A 21125-nucleotide genomic window follows, 5' to 3' on the forward strand; every position below is an offset into this window, starting at 1 on the left:
TAAGAAGCAGCTAAAAAGAAATATGATAAGAATCTTTTCTCAAAAGTCGTCTCTTTCGGTAGAATGTCGTCGTTTCTCGGGAAATTTAGTAGCTAGATGTCCGAAATCGTTCGTTCTAGGCGTCTTTATCAATGAGCCTCGGCTGTGGCACCTGAACCGAAGAATCGCTGTACCTACCGGCAGCGATCAAATTTTTGTTTGAGCCATTCCGGCCAGTAATGATAACAAGTCGACCGACAATTTGAGGTACTTTGGATCGCGTTGTGAAGCTTTTTAAGAGGTCAGACGCAACCTTCAAAGTTCATGATGAATACAGAAGTCAGGCTTGTGTGGCTGCAAGACTTCGAGGAAACCATAACACGCGCTAGGTCCAAAGGGGAATGAAGTCAAAGCCTATCTTATCTTATCATCTTGTCACCTGATTTATCTTATTGCAACTTTTGTCGCAGCTCGATTGATATTAGATATTTTGAATGCTTTGACAAAGAATGCAATGTGGTCTCTTAGGATAAGTTTATAGTCAACTAATGTATGCATTCATCTCATCTGAATCAGCTATGTAATACAGTCATTATCTCACTCATCATCCATAGTTCGCACTTTGACTTTTCTTTCGCCGAACGCCTTTTTGAGATTATCAGAAACTTCCTTTCGCCGCTGGGTTCGTGCCTTCCATTCATCGCTATCTTGCCTCGAAACAGGATCCAATTGGAAATTAACGCTGCGAAGCCGACTGTGCCGAGCCGAACCATTCATGCTGGTCTGGAATCTGCTAGCAGAGAGAGGAGTTCCATAGGGGCTGCGTCCTCCTTCTGACTCCGGGCTGACGGGGACTCGGAAGCCGGTTTTCTTCACGGGTGTGGAGACAGGAGTGCCTTCGCGACTAGCAGAGGCTCGGAGCTCAATCCCAAGCTTCTTCATTTGTGCTTCTAGAACATCAATATCGCTGCTTTTGCTCTCGGCCATATTCATCATCGTAGCAATAGTCGACGTGACCGCTTCAACCGTGGGTTTCTTGGTAACCGGTCGCCCGGACATAGATCTATTTGCACTGGAAGAATCGGCAATCCTAGCCCTCAACAGTGAGATACCTTGCTCTAATTCTGTCAACTGAGATTGGATAGTGGTGGATGCCTTCCTCAAATCTTGTTGTAGACTTGCTTGTTCCGCCGATAGAGGCTGACCCCGAATGGATACCGTATCGGTGTATGAATCAAGGGTCTTTTGAATATACGCACACTGGTCACGAAGGTTGAAAATATCGTGACTGAGAAGTCGTTGGCATTCGTTGATCTTTTCTTGTACATCGCTCAACTGTTGTTCCTCCAGACGAGCTGCGAGGAATTCCAGAAGCCCATCAACATTCTCAATGTCAGAAATTGAAATCTCCTGGTCTAGAATTTTCGTCGGCGTATCACTAAACAAAATCTGTTGCGATTCGCTGACATCGGCGGAACGATTCTCTTCCTCGTGCAAGATATAAGAGGCAATGGATCGCGAATTCAGACCTAGTGTATCAACCATTGAGTTGATGTCACGATAAAGCCTCTCAATCTGACCTGGGACTCCAGGCTTAAAGTGTTCTCCGCTGTACTCCTGTCGTGGAACAAAAGGATCCAATGTTGGAGTGGGAGAAAGAGGCTGTTCTAATTCTGCGCGTCTTAATGAGTCTTCATCATCTGACGACAAATGCTCGGCCTCGGAAGCAAGCCGTTTGCTCTCAGCTGCAGCTGCTTTGGATTCTTCCTCTTCGATAAGATCGCTTTGGTTGAGAGGCTCTTCAAATCGCGATGGCGGATGCTTCGACGGAGTCGGTTTGAACCCGAACATCGATCCAGGAACAACGGGCGCGCTTGTCGAACGGAATTGTTCTGGACGAAGGTGGCCTCTCCTTGCACCCGGCCGAACTGGACTGGGTGACCGAGGGCTTTTGGGAGCAGCTCGTGGTTTCGGAGGGGGAATATTTGGCTGCGATATTTCGCCGAATAAAGGCCTTGATGGTTGTGCTCGAGACTGTGTGTCTGGAATAGTGACTTTTGTGAACAGACCCCCGGTGGGCTCCTTGCGAGAAGTTCCACCATAAGAGCTCTCAGGCGATATTTTGAAACTAGCATGCTCCGACTCTACAGGCTCATTTGGCGGGGAAATATCATGAGTGATTTCCTCTCCACTATCTTCAAAGTCTCCATCCGAACCGTCTGACTCAGGTGGGAGCGAAATAGATTCTTCTTTGACAGGCAAAGGAAATTCAGCTGCAGGTTTCTTCGTTTCCTTCAGCTTGTGGAGGAAGTCGGGAGGTAGAGGTGCCTCTTCTTCCTCCACTGGTTCGCGGTCGGCTATTTTGGGACCAGATAAGAAATCCGGGGGTAAAGGTGCAGCTTCCGGCTCAGCTGAATTCTTTGGCTTTCCTAAGAAATCGGGGGGCAAAGGCGCATCATCATATGAACTTTTAGAAACATTCGACGAAGCTGATGTATCTCCGGGTCCGTAGGCGGCTCGGCTCGTGGCATCGGGAGGTAGCGGCGTTTCGACGCTCTTTTCCCTCTCTAAGCTAAGAGTGGGTACTACTGTCTTCTCCGACAGAGAAGATAATGGACTAAGTGGCGTAGCTGTTGAAGTGCTTCCAAACAATGTTGTTGGCTGGCTAGGAGTCTGAGTGCCGAAAAGGCCGGAGGTCTTGGGAGGGCTCTTCATTGAGCCCTGCGGTGTACCGAATGTTGAGGGCTTTCCAAACAGGCTTGTGGGTTGCTGCTCGCGCGCTGGTGTTGTAGATGCGTCTTCTAAATCATCCATAGATTCTGTTGGAGGACTAGCCTTCTTAGCACCATCGTCAAGGAGATTGCCGAATGATGAACCCAGCGAAAATGCCCCGGCCTTTGATGGCTTTCCGAACTCCGGCTCGTTATCTGCGGCTGATTTGGTATCTGCTTTGAAAGTGGACCCTATATTGAAGCCTCCTTTGGAAAGGCCGAAAGGTGACCTGGACTCGTCAATAGTCTGTGTAGTTCCAAAAGCAGATTGTGTACTAGGTTTTCCAAATGTTGACTGTGCTGGCTTTCCAAAAGGACTATCTGTTGCTGGCTTTCCAAAAGGACTATCTGTTGCTGGCTTTCCAAAAGGACTATCCGTTGCTGGCTTTCCAAAAGGACTATCCGTTGCTGGCTTTCCAAAGGGACTTTCCGCTGCAGGTTTTCCAAAGGGACTTTCCGCTGCAGGTTTTCCGAAGGGGCTCTCGGTAGGTTGTGATGAGATGACGGATCCAAATCCTCCGCTCGTAGCGAAATTGCTAAAACCTCCTCCAGCCGCAGTGGCTCCTGTGTTGAAACTTGACTGACCCGAACTGGCCGATACGAAACCACCAAATCCTTTGCCCCCTAGACTGCCCGTCTGGCCAAATGCTGGCTTCGAGTTTGCCGCAAGGCCAAGGCCAGGTTGACCGAATGAGGATCCACGTTGTCCCAGAGTCCCGGGACTTCCAAAGGCAGGTTTATTCGGTGTTGTCGATCCGAGGCTCGTTCCTCCGCCAATGCTTGATGGTGCGCCAAATGCAGGCTGCTGAGAAGCCCCTAATTTGGATGTCGAGCCAAAAGCAGGGGTTGTCGATGGCATCGAAGGCTTTCCAAATGCACTGGGCTGAGACTGCGGTGTACCAAAGCTAGTTTGACCAAAGGCGGTTGGTTGGCCAAAGGCCGGTTTTCCGAATGATGACTGGGTCTCCCGCGTAGGTGCTAAGGCAGGAGCAGGAGTGGATGGAGGAGCTTGGGCTAGAGACTGTTGTGTGATGGTGCTTGCCGCCGCAGCGGCGCTATACGGCAACCCAGCCTCAATCGCTTTCAAGTGAAGGAACCACCATGATGAAAGAACGCCCTCATTTGTAAGGACCATAATATTGGGAAGAGGGGTCTTGGTTTCTTTTTCCACGTCATAGGATACTGTCTCCGTGCCCGTCAAGTCAAGGACAAGGCCAATAGTAGAAGTCTCCCCGGATTCTGCATTCAAAGGCAGTGTTGCTCTCCTGGTCTCTTCCATGATAGTCGTCGTAGTGAAGACATTTGTGCTTGTAGCATCGGCTTCTTTGAATGGTGTTGTAACCCTTGTAGCTAATCCAATATCGGTCGAAGCAGTCGAGGAAATTATCAGTGCATCCTTCAAGTCGGGATTATAGTTGCTAAGCCGAGCTGTGAAATGATATGCCGGGCTCCTCTTGAGACCGAATGGCGCACATATCAGGGGCAACTGTCGGTACAAAAAAGGTTGCTGTTTACGGCGCTCAACGATATAGTAGTCCGAGTCTGGGATCATACCCGCATCATCTTCCACTTCATTGGGTGTATAAACCACAAAAAATAGATCGTTTTCCAGCCACGATATGGACGATACTAAGTATATTAGCATTTAAAGAATCAAGTAACAAGTTGTAATGAACACACTCACCATGTTTGTTGCCCTCAAGCGCTGGCGGTCGAGGCACCTCGGCTTTCACCAAACCTTTAGGGTCTAATTGAACACAGCTGCCGTCTACCAGACCAGCAGCCATCTGCTTTCCCTTGTTGCTCCATGTAACAGAAGCAACCCCCTCCCTAAAGACGGGGCCTGATTGACCATTGACTAAAGAGCCTGCTTTCAAATCTGCAAGTAGAAGATCGCCATTTGCCGTGATCAAGGCGACATAGGAAGAGAGATCGCTTTCTGGTGAAGGATTAGCGGCTAAAGAGCGAAGCGGACCATTAGTACCAATGGAGATTTGAGGTTGAGGGTTGCCGTTTCCGAGACTCGTAGCGTCATAAATAAGTAGCTGGTTTTGCGATTCCATAGCCACGGCTAATGCACTATCCGCAGCACAGAATGCGATATGTGTCGGACGGCTAGGTAGAGAAATATGCGCCTGGGGTTTGAATGGTTTTGTTTTGGGTCCGGATTCTGCCTTGGTAGAAATAGCATCGCGAATCGATTTCGTCGTTGCTAATACCAGACCCTCTGGACCGCCTCCAACCACTAAGCCTTGCGAGTTCGAAATCGCCAACAAAGAGCTCGTTGGTGCGGGAAGGGCGTCTTCGGGCCATGGTGTAGGAAGAAATTGGATATTGTAATCTTTATCGAGCCCAAGGAATCCTACTTCCTGAAAAGAGAATAATATATTAGTGACATGTTTTCTAAGCTCCATTTCAAAGCGCATAAAACATACAGCAGTGTCGACCTCAGGTAGCTCAGGCCCTGTTTCTGCGGCAGGKGCGCCACCACCAGAACCGAACGACATTTTGAGCTTCGATAGATCTGCAGTGACAGGGCGTCTGTTGTTTTCACCTAGAGAGAAAATGCGCTTTGGAACATTGGGAGATGACCAGCTTCGAGGAGGCGACGAAAAAGAGCGACTACGGAGTGGTTGAGGACTCCGGTTGAACAGCTGCAAGGTACGATCGAAAATGTTTGTTGACCTTCCCTCTGATGGAGGAAAGCGGAGCGAAGCTCAAAGAAACGGAGGTCAGAGAGCTGAATTATGCGAGGAATGAGATGCCCTTCGAAATAGGAAGAACAGCTCAAAGCGCTGCCTTACACAAGTGGCGCAAATATGTTTGAGGACGAATGTGATGCTGAGTCTAGAGAGAGCTACCGCGATTCAGGCCAGAGCTCGACGTGTTTGCCGCCTGATAGTTGGTGCCTTGTATTTCAGGCACAAACAACACATACGAGAAATGTTAGCTGAAAAGAGATATTGTGTGAGCACTACTTATACATAGTATTATTATTCTTCCAATAATCCTAATTACACCTCATAATAGGCATGCTCCAGAATAGTGTAAGATGCACTGGAGCGTCGTAAATGCCTGACTTCTGAGGCTCTAACAAATATTTAGTTAGCCTGACTTCTAAGGTGTCCGTTGAGCTTGGCAAGGCTAGTTACCTCCCAGAGCTTCGTCACGCAGTTCTCCGTCTCGCGCTCATCTCATTCAACCATCACCATCAGCTTCACCACTTCCACTTCAAGCTTCCTACTACTTCGATAATCATCGCTTTTTCAGGCTGGAAGCTTTCTGAAGCTCTCGCCTTCGATCATCGACCCTCTATCGTGCAGCAAGCCAACATCCTCCGAGCTTCGATTGCATCTGGCCGCTGAGCTGCCTGCTTATCCGTCAATATGCCAGGCTTCGACTTTTCGAACTACAACCGCAACGCGGCGCTACACGCTAGAGGCGCTCCATTACCCAAAGCTACCAGTACGGGTACAACCATCGTTGGATGTATATACGATAAAGGTGTAGTGGTAAGTCGAGATCCATGACGGCTCCCGTGGCAGTGTTGCAACAGCTACCTTTCTTTATCAACCTTGATCTAACTCATCATGACTCCATATAGATTGCAGCAGATACACGAGCCACCAGCGGCCCCATAGTCGCCGATAAAAACTGCGAAAAGCTCCATTTCATCTCCCCCCAGATCTGGTGTGCCGGTGCAGGAACAGCAGCCGATACCGAATTCACAACGGCCCTCATCAGCTCCAACGTTGAACTACACTCGCTGTCGACTGGCCGACCACCCCGCGTCGCCACTTGCATGACCATGCTCAAGCAACACCTTTTCAGATATCAGGGACACATCGGCGCCTATCTCGTCGTTGCGGGGGTCGATCCCACCGGCACACATCTCTTCACCGTGCATGCTCACGGTTCAACCGACAAACTGCCCTACGTGACTATGGGCTCTGGTTCGCTCGCTGCCATGTCCGTATTCGAGTCAATGTGGAAACCCAACCTAGACAAGGACGGCGCCATCGCTATCTGCTCCGAGGCCATTCTGGCTGGTATCTTCAATGATTTGGGATCCGGTAGCAATGTTGACGTTTGCGTGATTGAGAAGGATCAGCCCACGCAGTTGTTGAGGAACTACATTAAGCCTAATGAGCGTGGCCAGAAGGCTCGTGATTACAAGTTCCCGCGGGGCACTACGTCTTGGCTTAAGGAGAAGGTAATCAAGAAAGAGGATATTGGGAAATATGTCACTGTGCAGGAATTGGGTGAAGATGAGGATTCTAATGTTGTTGAGAGAATGGAGGTTGATTCATAGATTAGTTAGACACCGATTTTGGTGACGCTGATTGTGAGGAATGAGCTGATAATTGCAATATCATACTCTGTGCAATGTGTATGCCGGGACTATGGGTGCTAAGATAAATTATATTTGGGCCTGTAATGGTTGGTTTTCTTTCAGCTAAAGGATTCTGTATTCAAAATTTCGAGGACCACCTCGAGGCGGACGTGCTCTATCATATATACAATGGGTATCATCTATCATAATATACATGCATACTCTAAATTTCACAAAACTAATAAAGTCGCTCAATATATGACCCATTCATTAGCGCACGAGCGGTTTCCGGCTCCTCATGCCGTTGCACAACCTTCAAGATATAATGCTCCTGAACCCCAGATACCCGTAGCCCACTCTCAAGAAACCGCGTGATACCACAATGGTACATGGCACGGACAAAATTCGACTTCACCGGGCCGTTGTACTTAATCAAGTAGTAGTAGAGGTATGTCACAAGATTAAAGGCTGCTCGGGGGCTCACTTTGTCCGATACTGCTATCGAGGAGGCCAGCAAATGGATGAATGACACGCAGGCATTTGGCTCCAGGTATAGCTGTTTGCCTTTGGATTCGAGTCGCAGGATGGCTCTGACCCTTTTTGTGTTAGGGATATGTCCCGCATTGCGAGTACTCGCCATGGCCAAGGCGACCTGCAGAGGCGTGTGCAGTGAGATCAGAAAAATCATGTCGCGTATTTTGGTGTTATCTTTCTCTATTAGATCGACCATGCTATCGATGAAGTCCGGACTGGTGACGTCGACGTTTCTTATAACCCTCAAATGTGAAGATAAAAGGTATGATTTGGTCGAATTGAACACGTTCCGCTGTAGAGCCGCCTGCTCCAGGGTCATGCGTCCCTCTTCAAGCTTCTGGAAGGATTGGAGAGTCGAAAGATTTGTGATTTCTTTGCGAGTGAGAAGTGCGTACACCTTTTTCAACACCTGGTTACTAGGAACGTCAAGCTGTTGAAGCCCTGCTACTAGCTTTGGCAATAGCTCTGTTCTGTTTTCATGCGATTGCCATTTGATGCTTGTAGTGACATTGTCGAAGAGCTTCAATATGGATATGCCAGCACCATGTATACTCTTCTGATTGACTTGATCTGGACGCGGACTCGCAAGTCTTCGATGAGGCGTGGTACTTATTGCAATCCAAGTCCACATACGAAGAGCAACCCTCAATCCTTTGGATGTGCCCAGACCATCATCCTCTTTCAATTCACACCACCCTTTTGACGAAAGAATAGCCGGTCTATCGATGTGCAAAAGGCAATTCCGCAGACCTTTGAGAGCATGATCACGAGCCGGGTCCTCGCGTTTTGTAAAAGCTAGACGTTCGGTGATCATAATGATGTAATCCGTAGCAATATCTGTATTCAGCTGCCGTAACAGGTCCGGCAATATTTGAGCGACAGCTCCTTCTGAATCGGCTGAGATTCGCGCATTGATAAGGTATTGCAGTAGGAGGTCTGCGATCGAGCTTGAGGGCACCAGCTCGTATCGATGATATGTCAGGATAAGATCTTTTGCATAGCTTAGAGAAGCCACATCACCACGCATCAGAGCCTGTTCAAGATATGTCGTGCAAACACCCCAATCAACCAAAGCTCCTCGCGAGTAAAGAACGTTCAAAGAACGTAGAGACATAGAGTAAGAGAGACTTCTTATCGAGTCATGATATGCAGCGAGGATGCGTTTAGCTAAACGCAGCAACCGAACATCATTGAAAGCCATCAGCTGGTCAACCCAGGGCTCAAGGAGTTCGTGGTCGATCTCATGCAACTTGAACACACTGCATGACTGCAGCGCGGTCCAGATGTCGTTGAAAGCTTTTTCCAGGGTTACAGTCTCCCGAGTCTGACGAGACGATTCACGACCGCATATGGATTCCGGCAGAAGTTTTAGAATTCGAGTAATCTCTCTGACAGGGACAAGACCAAGACCGATAGCCTTTGTGACGTTGTCAATGAGCTTCATTTTATAGACCATATCCAGAGCAGAGTCGCTAAGATGTTCGAATAGTTCGCTGTAATTGCCCATGCCGTATATATTTAGGCTCGAATCGTCCAGGAAATCCAAAAGCTCACGGACGCCTGGAGCTTGGTTTTCTCGGGTGATTATTTGATGAAAGTGATTGAATATCATGCGGCTATATTCCGGTTCATGTCGAATATCAATATGGTACCACTCCAATGCCTCTCTCACGTCATGTACGGTTTTGCATCTTGCCAATGATGAGGCAAAGGTCGGGTTCGCGGATGTTTGAGGTTCAATTGCATCGCCTAAGGCTTCTGCCGAACATTCTACCTGCGCGAGAAATGATAGGTTCGGAGACGGAGGAGGTTGATCGGAATAGGAAAATAGTTCTGCAGAAACCTCATCAGCAACCATTTTGTAATGTGTAATCACGCTTCATATTTATGCATACCCAATGGCTCCGGCCAGCGTGAGGACCATGGAGAATCGTCCCATTGGCGAACATGCCCCGTACCATTGGCGCCGAACAGATGAGCAACATTAGCTGCAGGATCAAAAGGACTTCCTCCCACAGCCAAGGCAGTATTCCTCCTTCTTGCAAGTCGTTTACTGGCTTCCAATGGACCAGGAACTCGACTTCCGTACCGACGCTGACCCTTCACGAATTTCTGGAACGTCGATGAGAGAAGCTCGTCGCTGATCCAGACGTAGTCGAGCCGAGAGGGAGCACGTTGTAGCGCATGCCTATAGGCATGGCTGCCAACAGACATGTCAGAAGAGGGGAATCAGGGGGATTGCGGACACTCAATTGTTCGATGGTATTAAATTTAGTGCATTGTTGCTGGTACAAGGTGATGATTTGTGTTAGAGTTCGGAGATGTCGATTTCGACAGCTCCATGTCTTGGCATGATGGATGACTAAGATTCTTTGCCTCAGGCAGCACATAAAATGTATCTTTCCACACTTCCATCATTACCTACTCTTATTTTTGCTCCCCAGTGTCATTTGAACGAACCCTGTCAAGAAGACGCATAATGCTATATATTCTGGACTCTGGTACCAGGAAACTTGGATGAACTGCATATTCCAACCGACATTCGACATGCATACAACGTTTAAATCTTATCATTACTCGCTGATGCACGTTGACGTGTCCTCTAGTGGCCTTCTCAAAGCAGATCAAGGGTCGAAATGAAGGACAGTTGCATTGGACTACGACAGCGAGCAGCACCTAGCCGTGCGTTGGGACCAACAGTCAACTTCTACTTGCTACTCAATTTGATAGGCGGATAAACATGGAGTGGCAGGKGGGKTTGATGCAAGTACGTGTAAGCGAGAAGAAAGACATCCAGCCCCCTGCAATATGGGACTGAATGAGGACCAAAACACTGACTCTAGGGCCTGCAGTCACGGCTTTCGCGACATGATATATATTCGTATGCAGTAATTCGCCGACTTATCCTGAGTAGGACTCGACGTAATCCTGGTCTTTCAAAAGAATACCAAACTGTTTTCCTTTGACGATACGGAGATGGCGGGGCGAAAACAAGCCTATTGATTTCCGGGGTATCCTCCACTTATAACGACGCCTCTTTGATCCGGACATCCTTGTTCACGAAACAATACGAGTGGTATATTTGCATGCATTGACCTTTTGGGGGAGAGCCGCAGCTAATTCTCGTGAGCGCAAATCGGATGTTCTTCAAACCATCCATGTATGGTGCGGTTTATCAAATCTTCATGTACAACCCATTGAACACCCTACACCACCCAATTCCCAAAAATACGGCCTAATAGACCTCAAGGTGGCGGAGAAGAAGAAAATAACGCCGCCGTGTATCTCCGTGCGTCATGAGACCTGACAATATAGTATGCAGCAGAAGTGAAGCGAGAACAACATGCAGCTGGTCAATATACCTTCATCACCGGGATACCCAATATGTGGGCACTGGGACCGACAAGGTCCTTCTGATTGCCCGGGTTGATTGCATAATCGATCAATTCAAGGCGCACCTATTTGTCAGGGATGCGTCTCGGGATCCTTAGTTTGCTTGCATTGCCAACGAGGCCGGAGAGTAAGTAGGTACGTGCCAAGGTAGTCTACATATGTAGTCCTGAGTAACACGAGTGCATCGATGGTAACCCGGGTATGCAGGTATGCAATCGCCTGGGTAAAAATGGGCCAACTGTTTTTTAGTCCGGTTGCATATTGCGGTTCACGAAGCTGATATGAGCAGAGAGAAAAAATGCCATGAAGACATGGATATGTGCGTTTCTTACCTAGGTGGACGGATGCACATGCCACATTGACATATATGGATACACTTGGCCATCTGTACGGAGTTTGTGACATGCGAAATGGGTTAATTCTCCGTTCCGTTGCTGATTTGATACCGAGAGCCACGTACCCTGGCATCTAATATTTGTGACTTGGCCGGCTCCGAAAACTAATTCCTAAACTGGGAAAGTTCGTATACGACCTTCAACGTGCACCGGTATCACCGTTATGAACGGTAGTCGAGCGGTACTGTTAGTGTCTGATAATGTATTTGGCGAGGTGTGACAGTCATTTCGAACATGCAGAAGGACCGGGTAGTTTGAGGGATTTGATGCTAGTGATGGGTAACCATGCAATACTAGATTAAATGCATGAATAGTGTATGTACGGTCATACATATACGATAAAAAGAAGTAGCAAAAAGTACATACTCGGTACTAACTTTGTTGGACCACGCCAAAGATACTATTAGCAAGGACGTGCATTGAGCTAACTCCGCCATAAGTCATAAGATGTCAACGGTTGTTGAAGAATTGACAGAAGCTGTTTATTACACAGTCAATTACTGACTACGCTAACGCCCGCTCGAAGTGTTTGGTATCAATATACGTACCGAGTAATCTACTACGTACATAGTAAAGTCTCCAGAAATATCCACTCCAGACGCTTATGCATGCCAGAGAACTTAGTTCAAACGGCTTGATGTTGTTCCCAATTTTGAGGAATGCGGAAAAGAGATTAAGCCATTCTCCTCTGGAAGTACGTATTACTAGTTTTCAAAATTACGGATTGATTGTTGGTTGACTATTTTCTATGCAATTGTTGGACGCTTTGGCAAGTGATGATTTGTCTTTGTGTATACGCAGTAACTAGGGTACTGAATTCAGAAGGCTTCAACCGCAGGAATGATTGAGTTGGCACGTCGATCCCAATGGCTTTCAGGGTCAAATTAATGGTCGGTTCAAGGTCTAGAAGCAGTAATTTCATATGAAACATGTCTACGTATTTCAACTGCCCATGGTTCGCTTGTCAACCGACACCAAGTCACGTCAACTGAACAATGAACATAAGTTGCTTTTACTCGAACTTTACAAAGAATAATCTCGCGGGCTAAACCCAAGCTAGTTACTGCAAGTTGCAAATAACATTGAAACAATCCACCGAATCAATATCCACCGATTCAGACGAATTTGGGGGGTTTGTGCGCCGGGGCCATCCCTTTTTAGTCACAACTGCACCGGTGCGTTGGGTCATACCCCATCCCGGGCCCCAGTATTGGGTCGCTAAGGATTGTAGAGCTGGACTTGCTTTTTTTGGTGCTATTAGCCTGTTAGCCCGCTTGCCTTCTCATTTTCCTTCTTTGTGTCCTTCCTTCTGAATGTTCTCGGCAGGGATGATCCTGGTTCGGACGAAAGATGCTGTAGATCGTTTAGGGTTTGATGCTCCGAGACAGCAAAAAGCACGCCGGAACTGTCAGATTCTCACTCCTTTGACTTTTGGGACGATCAAATCGACCACCGGATCAAAATCTGGACGACTAACGAGACAAAGCAAGTGAATACGACGTAAGCTTGAATTACGTACAGCAACATAATGAACTGGGTCCACTAACATGATTCAAGTTCAATATGGCTCGGTCTGGATCGAGCTTTGTACTCCGTAGTCTTACCAAGCCCGCGGTGAGTATCCGACAAGCTCTGAAGAGTGACAAATTAGTCTTATTGTTTTATTTACAAATCGAATGAATCTATTCTCAAAATATATCTGCAATTACTTCAGTCTGGTTTGAAATGCCAAGTACTGCCGTGTAACTGAAGGACTGGAAGAGCCATGTGAGTGAAAGATGATGATCCGTGATGCGATGAGACGATGTCAGTTCTACCTTCTGATTACGGAAAGGAGAAATCATACGGGCATCAAGGGCCGAGAACTAGCAAAGGATTTCTCCCTGGAATCTCCTTATGGAGCCCACCCCGACCGGAGGGAACCTTTGGTGGGCATCGGCGGGKGGCCACGGCCCACGGCCTCATCCTTAGCGGGCCGCTTAGGGTTTTGTAACTTTCGTTGCTTTTTTGCTTCCAGCTGGCCCACACTGTTGGTCAATGCTGCTGCTGCTAGTCCTCACGATCGAGACGGATTCCTTGTTGCAACTGCATTTCTTTATGTTTATTGTGACTTAGTACCGATGTGCTCTTGATCCATCTTAAAGGGCGGTCTACTTCAACTATTGTTTCATCTTGCGCGTCTCTATCTCAGCCTAGTTTGCTCACCCTGAATCGAATGCGAGACTCCCCGTATACTGACTACAGAAGAATCATGTGTACAGAGTAGAAACTACCCAAAACATGGTCAGACAGCCACCGGCCATAAACGCACGGTCTTTCAAGCCACGCATAATAGCAACGGACAACTCCGTACGTGCTTAAGTAGTCGGATTACGTACGTATTTCCAAATTCCCACCTACGTAGTATACAAGCGAGGTCAACTGCAAATCCCAGCATCCTGGGACCTTACTCTAGTTTCCGGTGTCAAGTGTGCAGGGGCTCTAAACGGTGCTTCGGGAATGGGACAAAGGTCAACATCGACACGGGAAGCTAACCCTAACTTCTTTTAGCCTCGACTACCCCCACTGAGAAAGGGAGTAGTAACTGTGTTGGTAATTAGTGTGTTAGCCAACGTATGGTCCCAACTCCTTTAGCTACATTAGTCCTGGGCCTGTGCCAGCTACGATGCAACAGACTGGATTGCCACGGGTGCCACGGTGCCATTTGACCCATTTGCGATGGATTGGCGTGTCCCCGAGTCACTTTGTGCAGGAAATGCGAATAAACCACCAAATTGAGGATCACTCTGCCCGGCCTGCAATGCCCAGAAGATAGACTTGTCTGGCTCTGTGGTTGCAGACAGCTTCGAACTTGGGAATTAGTGATCCCGAGTATGTCAAAGAGATTACATTTGGAGTTGCTGAATGGTCGAAATCGAAGACATCAGGTGATGGAAAGCGTCAATCTTAATGACTGAGCTATTATTACTATAAAACCTAATGAACATATTTGCTTCTTTCAAACAGACACACACACACACACACACATGAGTCGTACATGCTTAGGAATCATCGCCGCTATCCCTGAATTGGCACTACCTCTCTGGCCGGCGGTCGATCTCCTTTGATATTACTCTTTTATCCGCAGATTCGAATTAAGATAATGATCAATGATTGTCATGATTCATGCATGGTTGGATTCACCAATATCCATCAATGGATGTCGATCGAGCAACCCGCAGGTATGTACGTATTTGAAAAATTGTATACACCGGCCATACACCACATTCAGTTATATTTTCTATTATTTGTCGCTCAGCCTTTATCAAAGTATTTGAATATTCACACGTCTATCTAGACATATTTGATGGGCCAGTGCGGTGCCATTGAACATCATGCCCGCATTCAGCAGTTAGATCTGAACGAGAACAGCACCACAAAATGACAGCTCAGAATCGTCTCAGCCATTGAAATGGTTGAAATAAAAATATTCATAAAACAAGGAACGAAAGAAGCATCCGCCAATGTAAGTCATCAGCAAATCCCAGCCAGATCCAGCATCTCGGGTTTTGTTCTTCGATTCATTATTCCCACGATTGGCATTCTCGTTCCCCGCCTTTTGTATAATTGTTTTTTTTAACCCTGGGCTATCCGCCTTTGACATCAGCTAGGCCATCAATGGGAAATTCATATAGACGGTCTAGTATGCAGTGTAACTTGTCTAGGCTGGATGCATGACTTGTCCCAGTCGCTCGGGTGGACATCTGGCCGATGATTGATGGATTGAAGTTGCAGCTAGTCAAGATGCATTGGCGCAATACTTGAGCCGACTGAAAAAAGAATCACATACACGGTAAGTTGTACTGTAAGTCGTACACACTGTACCGAGGAAGTGGTCCATCAAAAGCAATCCTCGTATACCAACATCCGTACTGTACGACGAAAGTAAACTCCCCAGTGTCCCCACTCGGCAAGAGAACCAGATCCACGGTAACCCTTAAGTCGCCCTTAGTGAGAAAGTCTGAACCCTCCGGCTTGAACTTCCTGCATTAGTTCTTCTCTTCTGCTCCTATTTTGAAGCTAAATCCAGTAAATTTGTTACTAGTTTGGTTTCTACGTGACGAAAGCTTTCATTTGACGGATTTTATAAGCAGGCATGAACCCTTTTCAATCCGTTCTTTTGCTGTTGCTGCTGTTGCCTATCTATGTATGAACTAGCTTGCTTTTAATTTCTCTTCACAGAATATTTAAGTTTTCTATTCTGGTTGTGTTCTTTTCTTCCCATTCTGTATGCGTGTCGTGCCTGCGTCCTTTATAATATCTACGACTACCACGTTTCCGACTTCTCTTGAAGTGTCGGGTAACCACTGTCATTTCCGCTGCACCTGACTTGAGCACTGCCTGCAATGGCAATGACTCCAGACGTAAGTGTATTATCTATATGTTGAACTGTGATAGATCTTTTGCAGAGGGAGTTTGCTAACTGTTGATCGTAGGACTCTTCTAACGACTGGTAAGCCAAATGTCTCATCATCGCTCTCGTGCCTGCGAGCTTCAATATAGATTGTCGAGGTCGAGGTTAAGCGAAAAACAGAACGAGGAAACTTATTGCAGACGTTCATTGCTAATCGTTGTAAATAGTGACACTCAATCCTTAACGGAAAGTGTCACGGCATTTCCATTTGAGAATGGCCGAAGGTATCACAAGTACCATGAGGGCTGTAAGTCGATACTTTCTCTCTAAATGAACTGCTCATTGCTGACTTTCATAGTATATCCATTCCCAAACGACGAACAAGAACTAGACCGCCTTGATATGCAGCATCACATCTGGAAACAAATCAACGATAGCAAGCTACATTTCGCACCTCTACGGGATCCGAAACGGATACTCGATATTGGCACAGGCTCCGGAATCTGGCCGATAGAAATGGGTAGGCTTATTTTTCCTTACTCTATGATCTATGATGGAGATTCACTCTGACGTGAATCTAGCCAGTCTCTTCCCCGAAGCAAGCATAACTGGCACCGATCTCTCCCCAGTTCAACCCACCGAAGTCCCACCAAACGTTCACTTTCTGGTCGAAGACGCTACAGAAGAATGGCTCTGGGAAGCCGACTACTTCGACTACATCCGTCTCAGCAACATGACTGGCTCCCTGCCTTCAACCAAGGACGTCCTCAAAAAGGCCATGCGTGTACTCAAACCCGGTGGATGGCTGGAATGGCACGATATCGACCCCGTCCCTAGATGCGACGATAACACAGTCCCGCCCCCAAACACAGAAGGCGGCTTCAGCGAGTACGCATTACACGATTGGATAGAGTTAGAAGTCAAAGCCGCAGAAGAATACGAGCCCTATCGCCAATTCCTAATCGCAGATAAGCTAGCCGCCGAAATGAGACAGGAAGGGTATGCAGATGTCAACGAAAGAATCACAAAAGTGCCCCTGAACCCCTGGCCAAAGGATCCCAAATTAAAGACGTTGGGCGCTTGGTACCAGGAAAATTGGATGACAGGCCTCTCGGCATATACGTACAAGCCGTTTCTGACGCTGGGGTGGACGAAACCGGAGATCGAGGTGTTTCTGGTTTCGGTGAGGAAGTGTATTTCCAATAGGCATTTCCATGCATATCACAATTTTCATGTTGTAACGGCAAGGAAACCGTGAACGATGATCGGAAATGATTACGAAACTCAAAAGCTCTTTCGACATATAAATACATACCGAGGCTATTGCTACTGTGTTACGACATGTTTTATTCGAGCTCGGATATCTGACAGGCGTTGGAATTATTGGATGCATGGAATTGGTGAAGCAAAAAGGTCTGGTGGGCGTCATGAAATGTCAATTCTAATGTGCATAGGGGTTCCGGCGTTTGCCGTTTTACTTTTTCGGGCGTGCATAGATGGAGTATCTAGGAACACGGGGGACAGAAAAGTGAACTAGATGCATAATTTTAAATCGAGCTCGATGGTCTTCCAATCTGGATAGTTGCAAGCTAGGTAGGTTGGTGAGAAGGCGTAACATCAACTGGCGAAATAAAGGGGAAAGCGATGTATATGCTATTCTGTTGTACATCTATATATGCTTCTAAATATATTTGTGTATGTCTACTATAGGGTATAAAACAATCCGCAAAATCAGCTCGATATGCCATCCCTGCCCAATCCCCATCGACCAACTTCACGCATCGCCTCCTCACCACCTTCCGCTAATCGTCCGTTTGCATTTGACGGATTAGCATCTCCAAGAACMCCCGCCACGCAGTTCCAGCCGTTACGTCCACCGCCCCAGCGAAGTACTTCATTCTTATACTTTTCTCCTGCCTGGCGATCAATCGACAGTTTGCCACCTTGGAAGACGTCATGCCAGATCTTGTTCGCAATAGCGCGGTCGAAAATATAGCTGTAGTATGTGGCTCCGTAACCGTACAAGTGACCGAAGAACCCTTGCCAGGATGTGCGCGTGTTCCCATCTTGGGGGTCGGGCAGTGTGCAGTACGTGGAAAATACCTGATGGTAAATATCAGTGCTATCGATTGATCGTCTCCCGCCATCAGCAGATCGTGCATGGTAGGCTTGATCAACGAGAGCCATGAGAATCTGTGCTTCGTTCTCAACAGCCCCGTATATACTTCCGTGTGCGACGCGGTCTGCAGCCATGCTTTGCATCATGCTTTCTGACAACGGTTTGTCGGTTTCCCAGTGCCGCGCATATAATGAGAGGACTTCTGGCGCTGTGGCAAAACTCTCCATAAGGACGGATGGCAGCTCAGCGAAATCGGTCGAGCATCGTGTACCTGAAATCGACTGAAGGGGTGTTTGTCCAAGAACGGAATGAACTGCATGTCCCATCTCGTGGAACAAGGTTCTCACACTGTGTTCTGAGAGTAGTGTGGGGGGACCATTCCCAGATACAGGTGGCTCCGGAAAGTCACAGACAAGAGCAATAGTAGGCAATTGGCGAAGAGTGTCCGATCCAGGATTCATTGCCGTTGCCATTCCGTCATTCGGGTGGGACGGAGGTTCCATAGACGCCGATTCGGCGATTTCTTCTGCGGAGATTTCACGTGCACATCGAAGGGTGAAGTGAGCCGGGTTGGGGCTCTTGTTTGGTCGTGTGAATAAGTCGCAGTATATGACGGCAATGTGCTGACCAGCCTCGTTAACCACATCCAGTCTTCGAACATCTGAATTCCATGTTTCGCCCGGCAGCGTCTCCTGAGGCACTAGTCGTATACCATACAAATGATCAAATAGGCGAGAAAGACCCTGCATCACCGTGCCAAGTGAGAAAAACTCCGGAACTCTGCTTAGTTCGCGAGACCGTCGCGACATTGAATATTCTAGAACACGCTTTTGAACGTAGTACGAATGGTCCCAAGGCTGCAGTGGTGCCGCCCCTTTCATACTTTGTAGTTTGGCGAGCTCCTCCTGGACTTGCACTCGGTTATTTCCAATAAGAGTCGTCAAGAAATTCGAGACTGCTTCAGGAGTCTTGGCCATCTTATCACTCAATGCCATGTGAGCATACGTACTATATCCGGACAGTTTGGCCAATTCTGCCCGCTTATGCAAAAGTTCTTCCAACCGGTGGATTTGTCGCCTGCTCGACATCCGTGTCGCCATATAAACTTCCTTTCTCGACTTCTCATCGTGCATAGATCTGAGTGCCAATCGCGGTTCTACTCCCCAGGTCGGAATGGGTACACTATTCCACCTCTGTAGCTGATGTACAACCGTCGGATCTAAGCCCTGAACACTGCTCTTGCTCAACACAACGTGGGGTTTTGCGGGCTCGGCGCCGTTGACGAATTCCGATCCCAGTTGGCTGATATCGTTGGACAGATTGACGAACCGTTGTCGATCTTTCGGGGGCATGTGGATTGCCGAGTTTGAAAAGTCTTTGATCAATATTTCAGCAACCATTCTCTCCTCCTCCGTCCAAGAAGCAACCACTTCGGGAGTAGCAGCTGCCTTTTTAAGTTGGTCATGCAGTCCTGTCGTCGTGTTCAGAATGTTCATGTACTCGAACATGAGTGCATAAGCCTGGGTAGCCGCTTCTTGTATCAACGGATTCGGATGGTTGCTTCGAACAAAATCCGACAAATCGATAACCCGACATAGCAAATCACTCAATCGATCCAAATCCTTAGCCATAGTCTTGTATCCGTCCAACGTAGACACCGCCAGCACCTTTGAGACGATGCGTTGACATTTCTGTAATGACGTATGCGCGAACTCGCGGAAGCCTTCAGGGCTGGTGAGATACTGGTTCTGTACGATCCCCGTCCGTTTCGAGCTATTTGCTTGTCTCTGCGAGAAATCGCGCCAAAATGGGCGCGAATCAAAGACTCGTCTTAGGGTTTCATCGTCGCGTTGCTTTGCGAATTTGTTTGCTGCGACATAATCAACGGAGGACTGCTGGTCTGCCGCGACAGCAGTTGCAAAGGTACGTTCTGGTCGGGGACGCTGCAGACGTTGGAGACGCTGCAGGCAGGCCCTGCAGGTCCATGGACGAGATCGCACAGTATTCAGCATTACGAAAATCCTGAAACTGGTGCTCTCACTGGCTTGAAATGTGGTAAAAGGAGAACAGGAGGAAAAAGTTGTTTGATCTTGGTTTTCTTGAGGCCCGAACAGCCGAGTGCCGCAATAGGCTTGGCTCGGCCCTGCCCTTTCCGATACATCAACGTCAGTTCCGCAATCTCGCAGACGACCTCGACAAAATCATATTCACCACGCAGACATCCCACGCCGTCGCATCCATTGGCCCTTGACCTCTTCTCTATTCAAGATGTCATTCCGGCCAATGTTCCAGCGAGTATGTATCTCCCAATTATCCAGCTGTTGCCGAGGAAATTGGAGCAAATTGTTAATCCTTAACAGCGAGCTGTCGCTCCCATAGCAGCGACGCTTCTGGTTGGAGGCATAGTCACATACCCTCGACGAACCGTTTATGCTGAGAGTCCCTCAGACCTTGTACGTATATAGAAAGAGCTTTTAGCTTCATCGTMCCTGCCGATCCCAGCACAGAACTAATCAACTCGGCCAACAGCGGAAACCTATTTACGACGACTACCCTACCGAATCTGTCGCCGTCCCAGAACAGAAACCCATTATCGCCATCCCTTCCGAAATCTCAAACAAAATCACAAAAGAAGAATCCAGCGTCACCGATCTTCTAACGGCGCAAGTCCGTCGTGCCCGCCTCTTCGTCTATGCACACTCTCTCGCCGCGGAGAACAGTTTCAACGACTTTTTGTCTCGCGTACTCCGCGTGGAAAATGCATTCACCAACACAATTGCCTCGCTAGCTCCATCTCCCGAGTCAGGCGAACGCCTCCTTCCCGGTGGAGTTTATGTTATTGTGTCCGCCATGGCCGGATCAATTGTCTCTCGGAACCGTGGAATCATTCTCCGATCAGCGACTCCTCTTGCATTCGGTACCATCGCCGCCTGGACTCTCCTGCCAGTGACTATGCGCAACGTCTCGAACCTGGCTTGGGAGTATGAGAAGAAAGTGCCCGTGGTGGCTGACAACCATCTGAAGGCCCATAATTATATTCAGCACGTATACACCACCGGAGTCGCTCACAGTGCAATGGGTCGCGTTATGCTGGAGGATAAAATTGGAGAAGCCCGTGAATATCTTGAAGAATGGGTTAGGAAGGGCCGATAAAGGCTCGTATATGGTTACTCCTTGAGTACGGCATTCGGTTCGATTAGATGTTTCG

General features: G+C 47.8%; 6 protein-coding genes across 6 annotated transcripts; 3 read left to right on the top strand and 3 right to left on the bottom strand.

The window, feature by feature from the left end:
• Positions 1–576: 576 nt before the first annotated feature.
• BHQ10_007942 (uncharacterized protein) lies at positions 577–5257 on the bottom strand (the record flags this gene model as incomplete). The annotated part of the gene is made up of 3 exons (XM_040880693.1): positions 577–4379; positions 4435–5119; positions 5186–5257. The coding sequence occupies 3 exons, from the start codon at positions 5255–5257 to the stop codon at positions 577–579; spliced, it is 4560 nt and encodes a 1519-aa protein (XP_040736445.1).
• An 879-nt stretch (positions 5258–6136) lies between these two features.
• BHQ10_007943 (uncharacterized protein) lies at positions 6137–7062 on the top strand (the record flags this gene model as incomplete). Its single annotated transcript, XM_040880694.1, has 2 exons — positions 6137–6262; positions 6355–7062. 2 exons carry the CDS (start codon positions 6137–6139, stop codon positions 7060–7062), a joined length of 834 nt encoding a protein of 277 aa, XP_040736446.1.
• Positions 7063–7321: 259 nt separating this feature from the next.
• On the bottom strand, positions 7322–9831 carry BHQ10_007944 (uncharacterized protein; the record flags this gene model as incomplete). Its single annotated transcript, XM_040880695.1, has 2 exons — positions 7322–9450; positions 9513–9831. The coding sequence occupies 2 exons, from the start codon at positions 9829–9831 to the stop codon at positions 7322–7324; spliced, it is 2448 nt and encodes an 815-aa protein (XP_040736447.1).
• Positions 9832–15790: 5959 nt separating this feature from the next.
• On the top strand, positions 15791–17056 carry BHQ10_007945 (uncharacterized protein; the record flags this gene model as incomplete). Its single annotated transcript, XM_040880696.1, has 5 exons — positions 15791–15808; positions 15881–15897; positions 16026–16105; positions 16157–16318; positions 16380–17056. The coding sequence occupies 5 exons, from the start codon at positions 15791–15793 to the stop codon at positions 17054–17056; spliced, it is 954 nt and encodes a 317-aa protein (XP_040736448.1).
• A 473-nt stretch (positions 17057–17529) lies between these two features.
• Positions 17530–19929, bottom strand: BHQ10_007946 (uncharacterized protein; the record flags this gene model as incomplete). Its single annotated transcript, XM_040880697.1, has 1 exon — positions 17530–19929. One exon carries the CDS (start codon positions 19927–19929, stop codon positions 17530–17532), a length of 2400 nt encoding a protein of 799 aa, XP_040736449.1.
• A 256-nt stretch (positions 19930–20185) lies between these two features.
• Positions 20186–21070, top strand: BHQ10_007947 (uncharacterized protein; the record flags this gene model as incomplete). The annotated part of the gene is made up of 3 exons (XM_040880698.1): positions 20186–20212; positions 20278–20370; positions 20447–21070. The coding sequence occupies 3 exons, from the start codon at positions 20186–20188 to the stop codon at positions 21068–21070; spliced, it is 744 nt and encodes a 247-aa protein (XP_040736450.1).
• Between the last annotated feature and the right edge of the window lie 55 nt (positions 21071–21125).

This window comes from Talaromyces amestolkiae (genome assembly GCF_001896365.1).
Source record: "Talaromyces amestolkiae strain CIB chromosome Unknown scaffold17.1, whole genome shotgun sequence".
NCBI classification, from domain to species: Eukaryota; Fungi; Ascomycota; class Eurotiomycetes; order Eurotiales; family Trichocomaceae; genus Talaromyces; species Talaromyces amestolkiae.